The following is a 16,354-nucleotide window of genomic DNA, read 5'->3' on the forward strand; positions in this document are numbered from 1 at the left end:
TGTATCAGTTGTAGCATTGATAGAAAACTTGTATGTATCAGTTGTAGCATTGATAGAAAACTGTTATGTATCAGTTGTAGCATTGATAGAAAACTTGTATGTATCAGTTGTAGCATTGATAGAAAACTTGTATGTATCAGTTGTAGCATTGATAGAAAATTTGTATGTATCAGTTGTAGCATTGATAGAAAACTTGTATGTATCAGTTTTAGCATTGATATAAAACTTGTATGTATTAGTTGTAGCATTGATAGAAAACTTGTATGTATCAGTTGTAGTATGGATAGAAAACTGTTATGTATCAGTTGTGGCATTGATATAAAACTTGTATGTATCAGTTGTAGCATTGATAGAAAACTTGTATGTGTCGGTTGTAGCATTGATAGAAAACTTGTATGTATCAGTTTTAGCATTGATATAAAACTTGTATGTATCAGTTGTAGTATGGATAGAAAACTTGTATGTATCAGTTTTAGCATTGATATAAAATTTGTATGTGTCAGTTTTAGCATTGATATAAAACTTGTATGTATCAGTTGTAGCATTGATAGAAAATTTGTATGTATCAGTTTTAGCATTGATATAAAACTTGTATGTATCAGTTTTAGCATTGATAGAAAATTTGTATGTATCAGTTGTAGCATTGATAGAAAACTTTTATGTATCAGTTTTAGCATTGATATAAAACTTTTATGTATCAGTTGTAGTAATATAGAAAACTTGTATGTATTAGTTGTAGCATTGATAGAAAACTTGTATGTGTCGGTTGTAGCATTGATAGAAAACTTGTATGTATCCGTTGTAGCATTGATATAAAACTTGTATGTATCAGTTGTAGCATTGATATAAAACTTGTATGTATCAGTTGTAGCATTGATATAAAACTTTTATGTATCAGTTGTAGCATTGATATAAAACTTGTATGTATCAGTTGTAGCATTGATATAAAACTTGTATGTATCAGTTGTAGTAATATAGAAAACTTGTATGTGTCAGTTTTAGCATTGATATAAAATTTGTATGTGTCAGTTTTAGCATTGTTATAAAACTTGTATGTATCAGTTGTAATATGGATAGAAAACTTGTATGTGTCAGTTTTAACATTGATATAATTTTGTATGAATCAGTTGTAGCATTGATAGAAAACCTTTGTATGTATCGGTTGTAGCATTGATATAAAACTTGTATGTATCAGTTGTAGCATTGATAGAAAACTTTTTTTTTTATTTTAGGTCTGGAATGGTTTGTGTGTATATTTCCAATGACCAGTTTACCAAGACTGTGGAGACGCTTGACTCGACTGTGTCTGATACCATAGATGATCTGTTTACATATGTAAATCACACACTTGATGTAAGCACTGTAGGATTGGCTAATGTAACTAAAGATAGGAAGTCATTAACTGTTTTTATAGTTATCTCACTGTGTCTGTTGAAGTCTTCTCTAGAAATGGCCATGAGGCAAGGCATATCGGAGCAAAATTGGTGTGTTCATTTTATACACTATTATAGTACATGTATTAAGAAAATAAAACAAATGACGAGAGAGAGAGAGAGAGAAAGGCTAGAGAGAGAGAGAGAGAGAGAGAGAGAGAGAGAGAGAGAGAGAGAGAGAGATAAAAGATAAAAAATGTGGCATATCATACAAATTTAAGTGACATGCTCTGTATCTCATAATATATGAAGCACATAATTTTATAAAATAATATCATGTTCATTGATTTTTTCAACCATGATTTCAATTTCTGTCTCTTGATTTCAGGAAGTAGAAGTTCTGATACAAGACAACTTCAACTTTACAACAGATGTTGTTAAACGGGATTTAGACAGTAAGATCATTTAAAACATTGTGATTGATACATAGACCATGCATGGAGAAACAAAAAAATGTATTGAAGTGAAGTGATAATGATTACATAATTATAACATTTCAGTCAATTCATAACGAAAAATTCTTTAAGCTACATATAAACAGATTATATAATATCGTGAGAGATTGAATATTATATATTATATCAAAAATTCTTCAGGTTCATTTCTGCCTTTGAAAATATATGTCATAAAAGAAAACAGAACAAGGGACATAACTTTGTCGTGTTTTAGGTATAGGATACCTTCTAGGTGTACCACTGAGGGATTCCCTGGGATCAGACTCCGGTTTAGATGCCTGTTTTCTCACTACTTATAACCTAGTGGACTGTGAGTACAACTTACAAGTTTTACCTGTGACTGTTGACTAGCTCTTCAATTTTTGTTTTTATAAATTCACTTATTATGGCCCGGGTCATCAGTGTTCAATTCACAAAATATGGCCTGGGTCACAGTGTTCAATTCACTAACTATGGCCCGGGTCATCAGTGTTAAATTCACTAACTATGGCCCAGATAATCAGCATTAAATTCACTAACTATGGCCCGGGTCACAGTGTTCAATTCACTAACTATGGCCCGGGTCATCAGCGTTAAATTCACTAACTATGACCCAGGTCATCAGCATTAAATTCACTAACTATGGACCGGGTCACAGTGTTCAATTCACTAACTATGGCCCGGGTCATCAGCGTTAAATTCACTATTTATGACCCAGGTCATCAGCATTAAATTCACTAACTATGGCCCAGGTCATCAGCCTTAAATTCACTTACTATGGCCCAGGTCATCAGTGTTAAATTCACTGACTATGGGCAGGTTCATCAGAGTTAAATTCATTAACTACGGCCCAGGTCACAGTGTTCCATTGACTAACTATGGCCCGGGTCATCAGTGTTAAATTCACTAAGTATGGCCCGGGTCACAATGGTTAATTCACTTACTATGGCCCGGGTCATAGGCGTTAAATTCACTAACTATGACCTTGGTCATCAGCTTTTGATTCACTAATTATGGCCTTGATAATCAGTGTTAAATTCACTAACTATGGCCCGGGTCAGCAGAGTTAAACTCACTAACTATGGCCCGGGTCATCAGTGTTCAATTCACTAACTATGGCCCGGGTCATCAGTGTTAAATTCATTAACTATGGCCCGGGTCACAGTGTTCAATTTACTAATTATGAACCGGGTCATCAGTGTTAAACTCACTAACTATGGCCCGGGTCACAGTGTTTAATTCACTAACTATGGCTCCGGTCATCAGTGTTAAATCTATTAACTATGGCCCGGGTCACAGTGTTCAATTCGCTAATTATGAACTGGGTCATCAGTGTTAAACTCACTAACTATGGCCTGGGTCATCAGCATTAAATTCACTAACTTATATTAATGGCCAAGGTCATTAGCGTTAAATTCACTAACAATGGCCCGGGTCATCAGTGTTAAATTCATTAACTATAGCCCGGGTCACAGTGTTCAATTCGCTAATTATGAACCGGGTCATCAGTGTTAAACTCACTAACTATGGCCCGGGTCACAGTGTTCAATTCACTAACTATGGCCCGGGTCACAGTGTTCAATTCACTAACTATGGCCCCGGTCATCAGTGTTAAACTCACTAACTATGGCCTGGGTCATCAGCATTAAATTCACTAACTTATATTAATGACCAAGGTCATTAGCGTTAAATTCACTAACAATGGCCCAGGTTATCAGTGTTAAATTCATTAACTATAGCCCAGGTCATCAGCTTTAAATTCATTAACTATGGCCCGGATCACAGTGTTCATTTCATTAATTATGAACTGGGTCATCACTGTTAAGCTCATTAACTATGGCCCGGGTCATCAGCTTTAAATTAACTAACTATAGCCCGGGTCATCAGCGTTAAATTCACTAACTATTGCCCAGGTCACAGTTTTCAATTCACTAATTATGAACCGGGTCATCAGTGTTAAACTCACTTAACTATGGCCTGGGTCATCAGCTTTAAATTCACTAACTATAGCCTGGGTCAACAGCTTTAAATTCACTAACTATGGCATGGGTCACCAGCATAAGATTCACTATAATGACCCGGGTCATCAGTGTTACATTCACTAGTTATCACCCGGGTCATCAGAGTTAAATTCACTCGCTATGGCCTGGGTCATCAGAGTTAAATTCATTAACTATGGCCTGGGTCATCAGAGTTAAATTCATTAACTATGGCCTGGGTCATCAGATTTTTTTTTTTTTTTTTTTTTTAATTTATTTTTTTATTCATTTTTTTCAAAAAATATACACATCACAACATATACAGAAGATACATGAAAGACGAGTACAATAAAAGTTACATTTGTAGAGTAATTTCAGATTGCATATTTTAACGTATGTACATACATATATTTACAAGTAACTTATTAACGTAACAAATACACACACACACACATTCACATAAAAGGTCTATCAAGAGTTATTTCCCTTCCTACAGATGTAATGAGAAATTGAACTAGGGGAGACAACTCTTGATAAAAAATTACACCAAAGACAGGACAGAAAAAGAAGAAAAAAGAAAAAAAAAAGATTAAAAAAAGGGGGGGGGGAGTAAACCTAGGTCACAGATCTTTCAAAATTTTTTAAAATATTACTGTTTATACATTTAACCAATTTTGTAATTCTGCAAGTGCTTGTGGTTTCCGCTTTAAATTACTGTTGGATATTATAATCCTGTGAGCTTTTAGTTCAAATTTAATATGATTTTTTAGACTGTTGAAATTGAGTTCTTTTTCTAGACATTTGCAGTTGTAAATGTATTGTTTTACTAGAAGCAGTATCAAATTTTCAATATGGAAATTAGTATTTGTACTATCTTGTTTGCCGAAGATAAAATCCTGTTTTTCGAATCTAAGACTTAAATTATTAGTAATTATAGAAATTCTTAATTGTTCAATCAAATTTGATACATTTTCACAGTCCCAAAATATATGAGTGATTGTTTCTGGATGTGTTTTACAAAATGTACATAGATTGTTGTTTGATTTACCAATTCTTAAAAGAAATGTTTTTGTAGTTAGTATTCTGTGATTTATTCGGAATTGTAACCATTGAAGCTTTGAGCTAGTAGTATCATTAAAAGGTTGTTTATAAATATTTCCCCATTCATCCCGATCAATTTCAAAATTTTGATTCCATTTATTTTGAGCAGTAGGTATAACTTCATTTTTAATTAAAACATTATATATATTTTGAACACCTTTTTTACAACTTAAAATCAATTTGAGGTTTATTGGTATGTTAGGAAGAGTTATATTTTTTTCAGAGTCAAAACTTTGTTGATTGTTTCTGATGACATGATTAATGGCATTTTTCATACCCTGATATTCTAGAAAATTGGTCTGAATGTTATACGTTTCACGAAATTCTTCTAGACTATATATGGATTTGTCTGTTTTCAAAATGTTATAGATAAATATAACACCCTTTTCATACCATAACTTCTTAAAAATAACTTTATGATTTATTCTGATTTCATTATTAAACCAAATAGGGTTTTCTAAAATATTTGTTTTGTAAATATTACTTGAACTTAAGGTCGTACACCAAGCCTCTAGAACATCTCTCCAAAATAAATTTTTACAATTTTTAGATTGTTTTTTTATGTGTTCAATTCCAGTATTCGCTAATTTTTGTTTGTCAAATAGAGATCTTAGAATAATATTCCAGTTTCCTTCTTTACAATAAATTCTTCTTATCCATGATACTTTTAGAGCAGTTATAAAGGATTTTAGATGAATCATTTTAAGCCCCCCTTCCTCATATTTTTTAATAATTACATCTCTTTTAATTTGATCCGGTTTACCATTCCATAAAAAGTCAAAGCACAGACAATTAATTTGTTTAATATACAAGTTATCAGGATTTGGAAGCGATATAAATAAGTGGTTGAACTGGGATATTAGTAAGGTTTTTATTACAGCTATTTTGCCAATTGGTGTAAGAATTCTTTTGTTCCAAATTGAAATTAGTGATTTTAGTTTTGCAAGTTTTTTGTCGAAATTCAGTTGGATTATTCTGCTTAGATCTACATCATATTCAATACCCAATAGATTAAAGCGTGTGGTTCCCCATTTTAAGTTAAGATTAGAATTAAATGTATTATTACTGTACTTCATACTGACAATCCAAATTACCTGGGTCTTGGAGAAATTCATTTTTAAACCAGATATATTAGCATAGAAATTTAGTGATTTGAGAGTTTGATCTAAAGATTTTTTTGAGCCATCTAAAATAACAGATGTGTCATCAGCAAATTGAGATAATAGAATTTCATCTTCATGTAATAGTATACCTTTAATATTTTCATTATTTCTTTGTAGTATGGATAAAATTTCTGCACATAAAATAAAAATATATGAAGAGACGGGGTCACCTTGAAGACAGCCTCGCTCTATATGGAAAAAGTTGGACAGATTTCCCCCAATATTTACTGCTGACTGTATATCATTTCTAAAGAGTTTTATCCACTTGATTATTGTAGGACCAAAATTAAAGTATTTTAGAGTTTTATCATCAGAGTTTAATTCATTAACTATGGCCTGGGTCATCAGAGTTTAATTCATTAACTATGGCCTGGGTGGTCAGCGTTAAATTCACTCGCTATGGCCTGGTTCACCAGCATTAAATAGTGAATTTAATGCTGATGACCTGGGTCATCAGAGTTTAATTCATTAACTATGGCCTGGGTCATCAGAGTTTAATTCATTAACTATGGCCTGGGTCATCAGAGTTTAATTCATTAACTATGGCCTGGGTGGTCAGCGTTAAATTCACTCACTATGGCCTGGGTCATCAGCATTAAATTCACTAACTATGGCTTAGGAAATGATCATGTTGTCAGGTGTGAGTTTTGCTTATCACATAAATTCTGTAATATGCAAAGAAGGAATATCAGGTGTTTAAAGGAACTTCCTATATAATAGATATTTATAAATGTAATATTGTTTAAGTTGTAATGTACTTTTTTACTACATTTTTAGTGGCTAACAATGCTACGACTGACCTGTTCCAAGTCAATGAATCACTAGCTAAGGTGGACTCGGACTTCTCTGCGTTAAGTACAGCTTTATCAAACTTTAAAGCAGCCCTGGATAATACCCTATCAAACTGTGCTCCAGCCATACAGACCGCTTGCAATGCCATTGACACAACACCTCTCACCACCGACATGGACGCTACATCGGTAAGGATTACGTGTGGTTTTATAATCATCAGTTCTCTGTAGAATTATTTCTTGTGGGGATGTATTCTTTATGGACGCTACAGCAGTAAGGATCATGTATGGTTTTATAATCATCTGTTCTCTGTAGAATTATCTCTTGTGGGGATGTATTCTTTATGGACGCTGCAGCAGAAAGAATCATGTGTGGTTTTATAATCATCTGTTCTCTGTAGAATTATCTCTTGTGGGGATGTATTCTTTATGGACGCTACAGCGGTAAGAGATGTATGGTTTTATAATCATCTGTTCTCTGTAGAATTATCTCTTGTGGGGATGTATTCTTTATGGACGCTTCAGCGGTAAGAATCATGTATGGTTTTATTATCATCTGTTCTCTGTAGAATTATCTCTTGTGGGGATGTATTCTTTATGGACGCTACAGCGGTAAGGATCATGTGTGGTTTTATAATCATCTGTTCTCTGTAGAATTATCTCTTGTGGGGATGTATTCTTTATGGACGCTACAGCGGTAAGAATCATGTGTGGTTTTATAATCATCTGTTCTCTGTAGAATTATCTCTTGTGGGGATGTATTCTTTATGGACGCTACAGCGGTAAGAATCATGTGTGGTTTTATAATCATCTGTTCTCTGTAGAATTATCTCTTGTGGGGATGTATTCTTTATGGACGCTACAGCGGTAAGAATCATGTGTGGTTTTATAATCATCTGTTCTCTGTAGAATTATCTCTTGTGGGGATGTATTCTTTATGGACGCTACAGCGGTAAGAATCATGTGTGGTTTTATAATCATCTGTTCTCTGTAGAATTATCTCTTGTGGGGATGTATTCTTTATGGACGCTACAGCGGTAAGAATCATGTATGGTTTTATAATCATCTGTTCTCTGTAGAATTATCTCTTGTGGGGATGTATTCTTTATGGACGCTACAGCGGTAAGATCATGTATGGTTTTATAATCATCTGTTCTCTGTAGAATTATCTCTTGTGGGGATGTATTCTTTATGGACGCTACAGCGGTAAGAATCATGTATGGTTTTATAATCATCTGTTCTCTGTAGAATTATCTCTTGTGGGGATGTATTCTTTATGGACGCTACAGCGGTAAGGAATCATGTGTGGTTTTATAATCATCTGTTCTCTGTAGAATTATCTCTTGTGGGGATGTATTCTTTATGGACGCTACATCGGTAAGGATCATGTGTGGTTTTATAATCATCTGTTCTCTGTAGAATTATCTCTTGTGGGGATGTATTCTTTATGGACGCTACAGCGGTAAGAATCATGTGTGGTTTTATAATCATCTGTTCTCTGTAGAATTATCTCTTGTGGGGATGTATTCTTTATGGAGCTACAGCGTAAGATCATGTATGGTTTTATATCATCTGTTCTCTGTAGAATTATCTCTTGTGGGGATGTATTCTTTATGGACGCTACAGCGGTAAGAATCATGTATGGTTTTATAATCATCTGTTCTCTGTAGAATTATCTCTTATGGGGATGTATTCTTTATGGACGCTACAGCGGTAAGAATCATGTGTGGTTTTATAATCATCTGTTCTCTGTAGAATTATCTCTTGTGGGGATGTATTCTTTATGGACGCTACAGCAGTAAGAATCATGTGTGGTTTTATAATCATCAGTTCTGTGTAGAATTATCTCTTGTGGGGATGTATTCTTTATGGACGCTACAGCAGTAAGAATCATGTGTGGTTTTATAATCATCAGTTCTGTGTAGAATTATCTCTTGTGGGGATGTATTCTTTATGGACGCTACAGCGGTAAGAATCATGTGTGGTTTTATAATCATCAGTTCTGTGTAGAATTATCTTGATTACATAAGTATTGATTCATACGATTTAACATTCAATGATTAGGTAACTCGATCATATAACTATATGGAAACAATATACCTGTTAGTTACCTCAATTCATTTGCATTTGATCACATGTAGCATTTGTGATTCAGTTTTATCATATAATAAAGTTGTCACCCTTTTAATGACTAACATACATTTAAGACTTATTTTCATCCTTGTCTCACAGTTACCCGACATATCCACACAAGTTGCCGATGCAAAGACCATTCAGGATTCCAATTTGACTGCTAAAACCGTCGAAGTAAGTAAAACATGTGTCAATGTATGCTAAAATCTGAACCATTGCATTGCAATAAGCTCTCAAGTTTTTAACTATTCCGTCTTTGTATATTAAAGAGTTATCTGCCCTTGCGGGTAGATATTGATTGTGGTGTCATATGTTTGCGAGTATTAAATGCCATAATAGTATTTTTCAGAGATAAGGATGCAAGTTTTGCTTGTGAAATAATGACGTCACAATTAATCTTACGCTCAAGGGAGGTAACTCTGTAATAATACAAAGTCGTAATAACAAGGTGATGAAATCCCTTCTTTGTCTGTGATATAATTATTTAGTCAATTTTCTATACCATAATCGCTGTAATTAACCCACCTCTCCCTATAAGCTTCCCTCAACTCAATTTGAGGAGTTGAAAGTATATAAACAACCCCATCCCATGGATACAACTGTGTGATGCTATAAGATGATAACATCAGCATTGTGTCCTGTAACTTATTCGCGAATCTTTTACGTTTGAATCACAATGTATAAAATGGTTTTCAAAAGAAAGAAGGCATATCAGGAGATTGCTGTAACAGATTAGTGTGCCATAAGCACAGTTAACGTATTACTTTTTTTAAGGTTTTTCGTCAACTGCTTACATTTTGGATTCCTAATAAGTGCCCCCTTGTAATAATTTTTCAAGTGCCCAGGGCGCTAATTACAGTGGTAATATGACTTGCATTGGCTACCTTTAGGAAATGTTGAATGGTTAAAAGGTCCTGTGTTTACTGTCTTGATCATGGTTTTAACAGGCTGAAGAGGATTTCTGGCAGATACCATGGAGGGTTCACAATGAAACCAACAACACGATTGCTAGTAAGTTTAGAACTATAAAATGGTGTTGATGAACTACTGGTGTGTTCCTGTATTTGTAATTGAAGACAAAATATTGAATCCATTTACAATGACAATTACTAGAATTCTGCTCTAGATTGTTAACAATTACAAAGAATTGATTTTTACTTTGGGGAGGCCATATAACACTACATTACTTATTTCAAGTTTTTTAAAGTGCAAATGATTGTGACATGTTAAGCATGGATTCAGATATTATATGGATAGCTGTTTGAATCAGGCGGGAGGGAATACTTTAAGGATTTTGGTAGTAAATGTTGAATTAGCCACGATTGTGTTACTTTCCCAGACCAATCTTTTGAGTACACAGTACAGTATTATGTGTCATAGTTACTTTCCCAGACCAATCTTTTGAGTACAGAGTACAGTATTATGTGTCATAGTTACTTTCCCAGACCAATCTTTTGAGTACAGAGAACAGTATTATGTGTCATAGTTACTTTCCCAGACCAATCTTTTGAGTACAGATACAGTATATTGTCAGTATTATGTGTACAGTATTATGTGTCATAGTTACTTTCCCAGACCAATCTTTTGAGTACAGAGTACAGTATTATGTGTCATAGTTACTTTCCCAGACCAATCTTTTGAGTACAGAGTACAGTATTATGTGTCATAGTTACTTTCCCAGACCAATCTTTTGAGTACACAGTACAGTATTATGTGTCATAGTTACTTTCCCAGACCAATCTTTTGAGTACACAGTACAGTACAGTATTATGTGTCATAGTTACTTTCCCAGACCAATCTTTTGAGTACACAGTACAGTATTATGTGTCATAGTTACTTTCCCAGACCAATCTTTTGAGTACAGAGTACAGTATTATGTGTCATAGTTACTTTCCAATCTTTTGAGTACACAGTACAGTATTATGTGTCATAGTTACTTTCCAATCTTTTGAGTACACAGTACAGTATTATGTGTCATAGTTACTTTCCCAGACCAATCTTTTGAGTACACAGTACAGTATTATGTGTCATAGTTACTTTCCCAGACCAATCTTTTGAGTACACAGTACAGTATTATGTGTCATAGTTACTTTCCAATCTTTTGAGTACACAGTACAGTATTATGTGTCAGTGTTACTTTCCCAGACCAATCTTTTGAGTACACAGTACAGTATTATGTGTCATAGTTACTTTCCCAGACCAATCTTTTGAGTACACAGTACAGTATTATGTGTCATAGTTACTTTCCCAGACCAATCTTTTGAGTACCAAGTACAGTATTATGTGTCATAGTTACTTTCCCAGACCAATCTTTGAGTACACAGTACAGTATTATGTGTCATAGTTACTTTCCCAGACCAATCTTTTGAGTACACAGTACAGTATTATGTGTCATAGTTACTTTCCCAGACCAATCTTTTGAGTACACAGTACAGTATTATGTGTCATAGTTACTTTCCCAGACCAATCTTTTGAGTACACAGTACAGTATTATGTGTCATAGTTACTTTCCCAGACCAATCTTTTGAGTACACAGTACAGTATTATGTGTCATAGTTACTTTCCCAGACCAATCTTTTGAGTACACAGTACAGTATTATGTGTCATAGTTACTTTCCCAGACCAATCTTTTGAGTACACAGTACAGTATTATGTGTCATAGTTACTTTCCCAGACCAATCTTTTGAGTACACAGTACAGTATTATGTGTCATAGTTACTTTCCCAGACCAATCTTTTGAGTACACAGTACAGTATTATGTGTCATAGTTACTTTCCCAGACCAATCTTTTGAGTACACAGTACAGTATTATGTGTCATAGTTATGGCTTTCCCAGACCAATCTTTTGAGTACACAGTACAGTATTATGTGTCATAGTTACTTTCCCAGACCAATCTTTTGAGTACACAGTACAGTATTATGTGTCATAGTTACTTTCCCAGACCAATCTTTTGAGTACACAGTACAGTATTATGTGTCATAGTTACTTTCCCAGACCAATCTTTTGAGTACACAGTACAGTATTATGTGTCATAGTTACTTTCCCAGACCAATCTTTTGAGTACACAGTACAGTATTATGTGTCATAGTTTACTTTTCCCAGACCAATCTTTTGAGTACACAGTACAGTATTATGTGTCATAGTTACTTTCCCAACCAATCTTTGACGAGTATTAAAGTTACTTGGTTGAGTCCAGTATTATGTGTTGTTTTTCCTTAGACAATCTTTTGAGTAAAGTACAGAAGTTCTGTAAGTAAAACAGGATCTTTTCGGAGTTAGTCTTAAGTAAACAGGATCTTTTCAAGTTCTGTAAGTAAAACAGGATCTTAATTCTTCATCAGGAGTTAGATGTTCTGTAAGTAAAACAGGATCTTAATCCTATCAGGAGTTAGAGTTCTGTAAGAAACAGATCTTAATTATCAGAAGTTAGAAGTTCTGTAAGTAAACACAGGATCTTAATCCTTTATCAGGAGTTAGATGTTCTGTAAGTAAACACAATCTTAATCCTTTATCAGAAGTTAGAAGTTCTGTAAGTAAAACAGATCTTAATCCTTTATCAGGAGTTAGATGTTTCTGTAGTAAGTAAGACACAATCTTAATCCTTTATCAGGAGTTAGATGTTCTGTAAGTAAGACACGATCTTAATCCTTTATCAGGAGTTAGATGTTCTGTAAGTAAGACACAATCTTAATCCTTTATCAGGAGTTAGATGTTCTGTAAGTAAGACATAATCTTAATCCTTTATCAGGAGTTAGATGTTCTGTAAGTAAGACACAATCTTAATCCTTTATCAGGAGTTAGATGTTCTGTAAGTAAGACCGGATCTTAATCCTTTATCAGGAGTTAGATGTTCTGTAAGTAAGACACAATCTTAATCCTTTATCAGGAGTTAGAAGTTCTGTAAGTAAGACACAATCTTAATCCTTTATCAGGAGTTAGAAGTTCTGTAAGTAAGACAGGATCTTAATCCTTTATCAGGAGTTAGAAGTTCTGTAAGTAAGACACGATCTTAATCCTTTATCAGGAGTTAGATGTTCTGTAAGTAAGACACAATCTTAATCCTTTATCAGGAGTTAGATGTTCTGTAAGTAAGACCGGATCTTAATCCTTTATCAGGAGTTAGATGTTCTGTAAGTAAGACACAATCTTAATCCTTTATCAGGAGTTAGATGTTCTGTAAGTAAGACACGATCTTAATCCTTTATCAGGAGTTAGAAGTTCTGTAAGTAAGACACAATCTTAATCCTTTATCAGGAGTTAGATGTTCTGTAAGTAAGACACGATCTTAATCCTTTATCAGGAGTTAGATGTTCTGTAAGTAAGACCGGATCTTAATCCTTTATCAGGAGTTAGATGTTCTGTAAGTAAGACATGATCTTAATCCTTTATCAGGAGTTAGAAGTTCTGTAAGTAAGACACAATCTTAATCCTTTATCAGGAGTTAGAAGTTCTGTAAGTAAGACACAATCTTAATCCTTTATCAGGAGTTAGAAGTTCTGTAAGTAAGACACGATCTTAATCCTTTATCAGGAGTTAGATGTGTTCTGTAAGTAAGACACAATCTTAATCCTTTATCAGGAGTTAGAAGTTCTGTAAGTAAGACACAATCTTAATCCTTTATCAGGAGTTAGATGTTCTGTAAGTAAGACATAATCTTAATCCTTTATCAGGAGTTAGATGTTCTGTAAGTAAGACCGGATCTTAATCCTTTATCAGGAGTTAGATGTTCTGTAAGTAAGACACGATCTTAATCCTTTATCAGGAGTTAGATGTTCTGTAAGTAAGACACAATCTTAATCCTTTATCAGGAGTTAGATGTTCTGTAAGTAAGACATAATCTTAATCCTTTATCAGGAGTTAGATGTTCTGTAAGTAAGACATAATCTTAATCCTTTATCAGGAGTTAGATGTTCTGTAAGTAAGACGATCTTAATCCTTTATCAGGAGTTAGATGTTCTGTAAGTAAGACAAATCTTAATCCTTTATCAGGAGTCTTAGTAAGACAATCTTAATCCTTTATCAGGAGTTAGATTTCTGTAAGTAAGACATATCTTAATCCTTTATCAGGAGTTAGATGTTCTGTAAGTAAGACACAATCTTAATCCTTTATCAGGAGTTAGATGTTCTGTAAGTAAGACATAATCTTAATCCTTTATCAGGAGTTAGAAGTTCTGTAAGTAAGACACAATCTTAATCCTTTATCAGGAGTTAGATGTTCTGTAAGTAAGACACAATCTTAATCCTTTATCAGGAGTTAGATGTTCTGTAAGTAAGACATGATCTTAATCCTTTATCAGGAGTTAGATGTTCTGTAAGTAAGACATAGATCTTAATCCTTTATCAGGAGTTAGAGTTCTGTAAGTAAGACACAATCTTAATCCTTTATCAGGAGTTAGATGTTCTGTAAGTAAGACCGGATCTTAATCCTTTATCAGGAGTTAGAAGTTCTGTAAGTAAGACACAATCTTAATCCTTTATCAGGAGTTAGATGTTCTGTAAGTAAGACACAATCTTAATCCTTTATCAGGAGTTAGATGTTCTGTAAGTAAGACACAATCTTAATCCTTTATCAGGAGTTAGATGTTCTGTAAGTAAGACATAATCTTAATCCTTTATCAGGAGTTAGATGTTCTGTAAGTAAGACACGATCTTAATCCTTTATCAGGAGTTAGATGTTCTGTAAGTAAGACATAATCTTAATCCTTTATCAGGAGTTAGATGTTCTGTAAGTAAGACACAATCTTAATCCTTTATCAGGAGTTAGATGTTCTGTAAGTAAGACACAATCTTAATCCTTTATCAGGAGTTAGATGTTCTGTAAGTAAGACAGGATCTTAATCCTTTATCAGGAGTTAGATGTTCTGTAAGTAAGACACGATCTTAATCCTTTATCAGGAGTTAGAAGTTCTGTAAGACACAATCTTAATCCTTTATCAGGAGTTAGATGTTCTGTAAGTAAGACACAATCTTAATCCTTTATCAGGAGTTAGATGTTCTGTAAGTAAGACATAATCTTAATCCTTTATCAGGAGTTAGATGTTCTGTAAGTAAGACACGATCTTAATCCTTTATCAGGAGTTAGATGTTCTGTAAGTAAGACAAATCTTAATCCTTTATCAGGAGTTAGAGTTCTGTAAGTAAGACACGATCTTAATCCTTTATCAGGAGTTAGATGTTCTGTAAGTAAGACACAATCTTAATCCTTTATCAGGAGTTAGATGTTCTGTAAGTAAGACACGATCTTAATCCTTTATCAGGAGTTAGATGTTCTGTAAGTAAGACACGATCTTAATCCTTTATCAGGAGTTAGATGTTCTGTAAGTAAGACATAATCTTAATCCTTTATCAGGAGTTAGATGTTCTGTAAGTAAGACATAATCTTAATCCTTTATCAGGAGTTAGATGTTCTGTAAGTAAGACACAATCTTAATCCTTTATCAGGAGTTAGATGTTCTGTAAGTAAGACATAATCTTAATCCTTTATCAGGAGTTAGATGTTCTGTAAGTAAGACACAATCTTAATCCTTTATCAGGAGTTAGATGTTCTGTAAGTAAGACATAATCTTAATCCTTTATCAGGAGTTAGATGTTCTGTAAGTAAGACATAATCTTAATCCTTTATCAGGAGTTAGATGTTCTGTAAGTAAGACACAATCTTAATCCTTTATCAGTTCTGTAGTAGAACAATTAATCCTTTATCAGAGTTAGATGTTCTGTAAGTAAGACACGATCTTAATCCTTTATCAGGAGTTAGATGTTCTGTAAGTAAGACAAATCTTAATCCTTTATCAGGAGTTAGATGTTCTGTAAGTAAGACAAATCTTAATCCTTTATCAGGAGTTAGATGTTCTGTAAGTAAGACACGATCTTAATCCTTTATCAGGAGTTAGATGTTCTGTAAGTAAGACATAATCTTAATCCTTTATCAGGAGTTAGATGTTCTGTAAGTAAGACACAATCTTAATCCTTTATCAGGAGTTAGATGTTCTGTAAGTAAGACACGATCTTAATCCTTTATCAGGAGTTAGATGTTCTGTAAGTAAGACATAATCTTAATCCTTTATCAGGAGTTAGATGTTCTGTAAGTAAGACATAATCTTAATCCTTTATCAGGAGTTAGATGTTCTGTAAGTAAGACACGATCTTAATCCTTTATCAGGTAGTTAGATGTTCTGTAAGTAAGACACAATCTTAATCCTTTATCAGGAGTTAGAGTTCTGTAAGTAAGAGTTCTTAATCCTTTATCAGGAGTTAATGTTCTGTAAGAAACAATCTTAATCCTTTATCAGGAGTTAGATGTTCTGTAAGTAAGACACAAT

The 16,354-nt window shown here is 33.8% G+C and overlaps 1 protein-coding gene across 1 annotated transcript in view; it reads left to right on the forward strand.

The window, feature by feature from the left end:
* LOC138335651 (prominin-1-A-like) overlaps positions 1–10,414 on the forward strand; it is a 33,310-nt gene extending 22,896 nt beyond the window's left edge. Inside the window, exons 5-11 of the mRNA XM_069284815.1 lie at positions 1,233–1,353; positions 1,762–1,828; positions 2,103–2,198; positions 6,888–7,090; positions 9,134–9,208; positions 9,982–10,045; positions 10,374–10,414. Of these exons, the coding sequence (XP_069140916.1) occupies positions 1,233–1,353; positions 1,762–1,828; positions 2,103–2,198; positions 6,888–7,090; positions 9,134–9,208; positions 9,982–10,045; positions 10,374–10,414 (667 nt within the window). The remainder of the gene's footprint in view (positions 1–1,232; positions 1,354–1,761; positions 1,829–2,102; positions 2,199–6,887; positions 7,091–9,133; positions 9,209–9,981; positions 10,046–10,373) is intronic.
* The last annotated feature ends 5,940 nt before the right edge of the window (positions 10,415–16,354 follow it).

Source organism: Argopecten irradians, chromosome 11 (genome assembly GCF_041381155.1).
Source record: "Argopecten irradians isolate NY chromosome 11, Ai_NY, whole genome shotgun sequence".
In the NCBI taxonomy this organism is placed as follows: domain Eukaryota; kingdom Metazoa; phylum Mollusca; class Bivalvia; order Pectinida; family Pectinidae; genus Argopecten; species Argopecten irradians.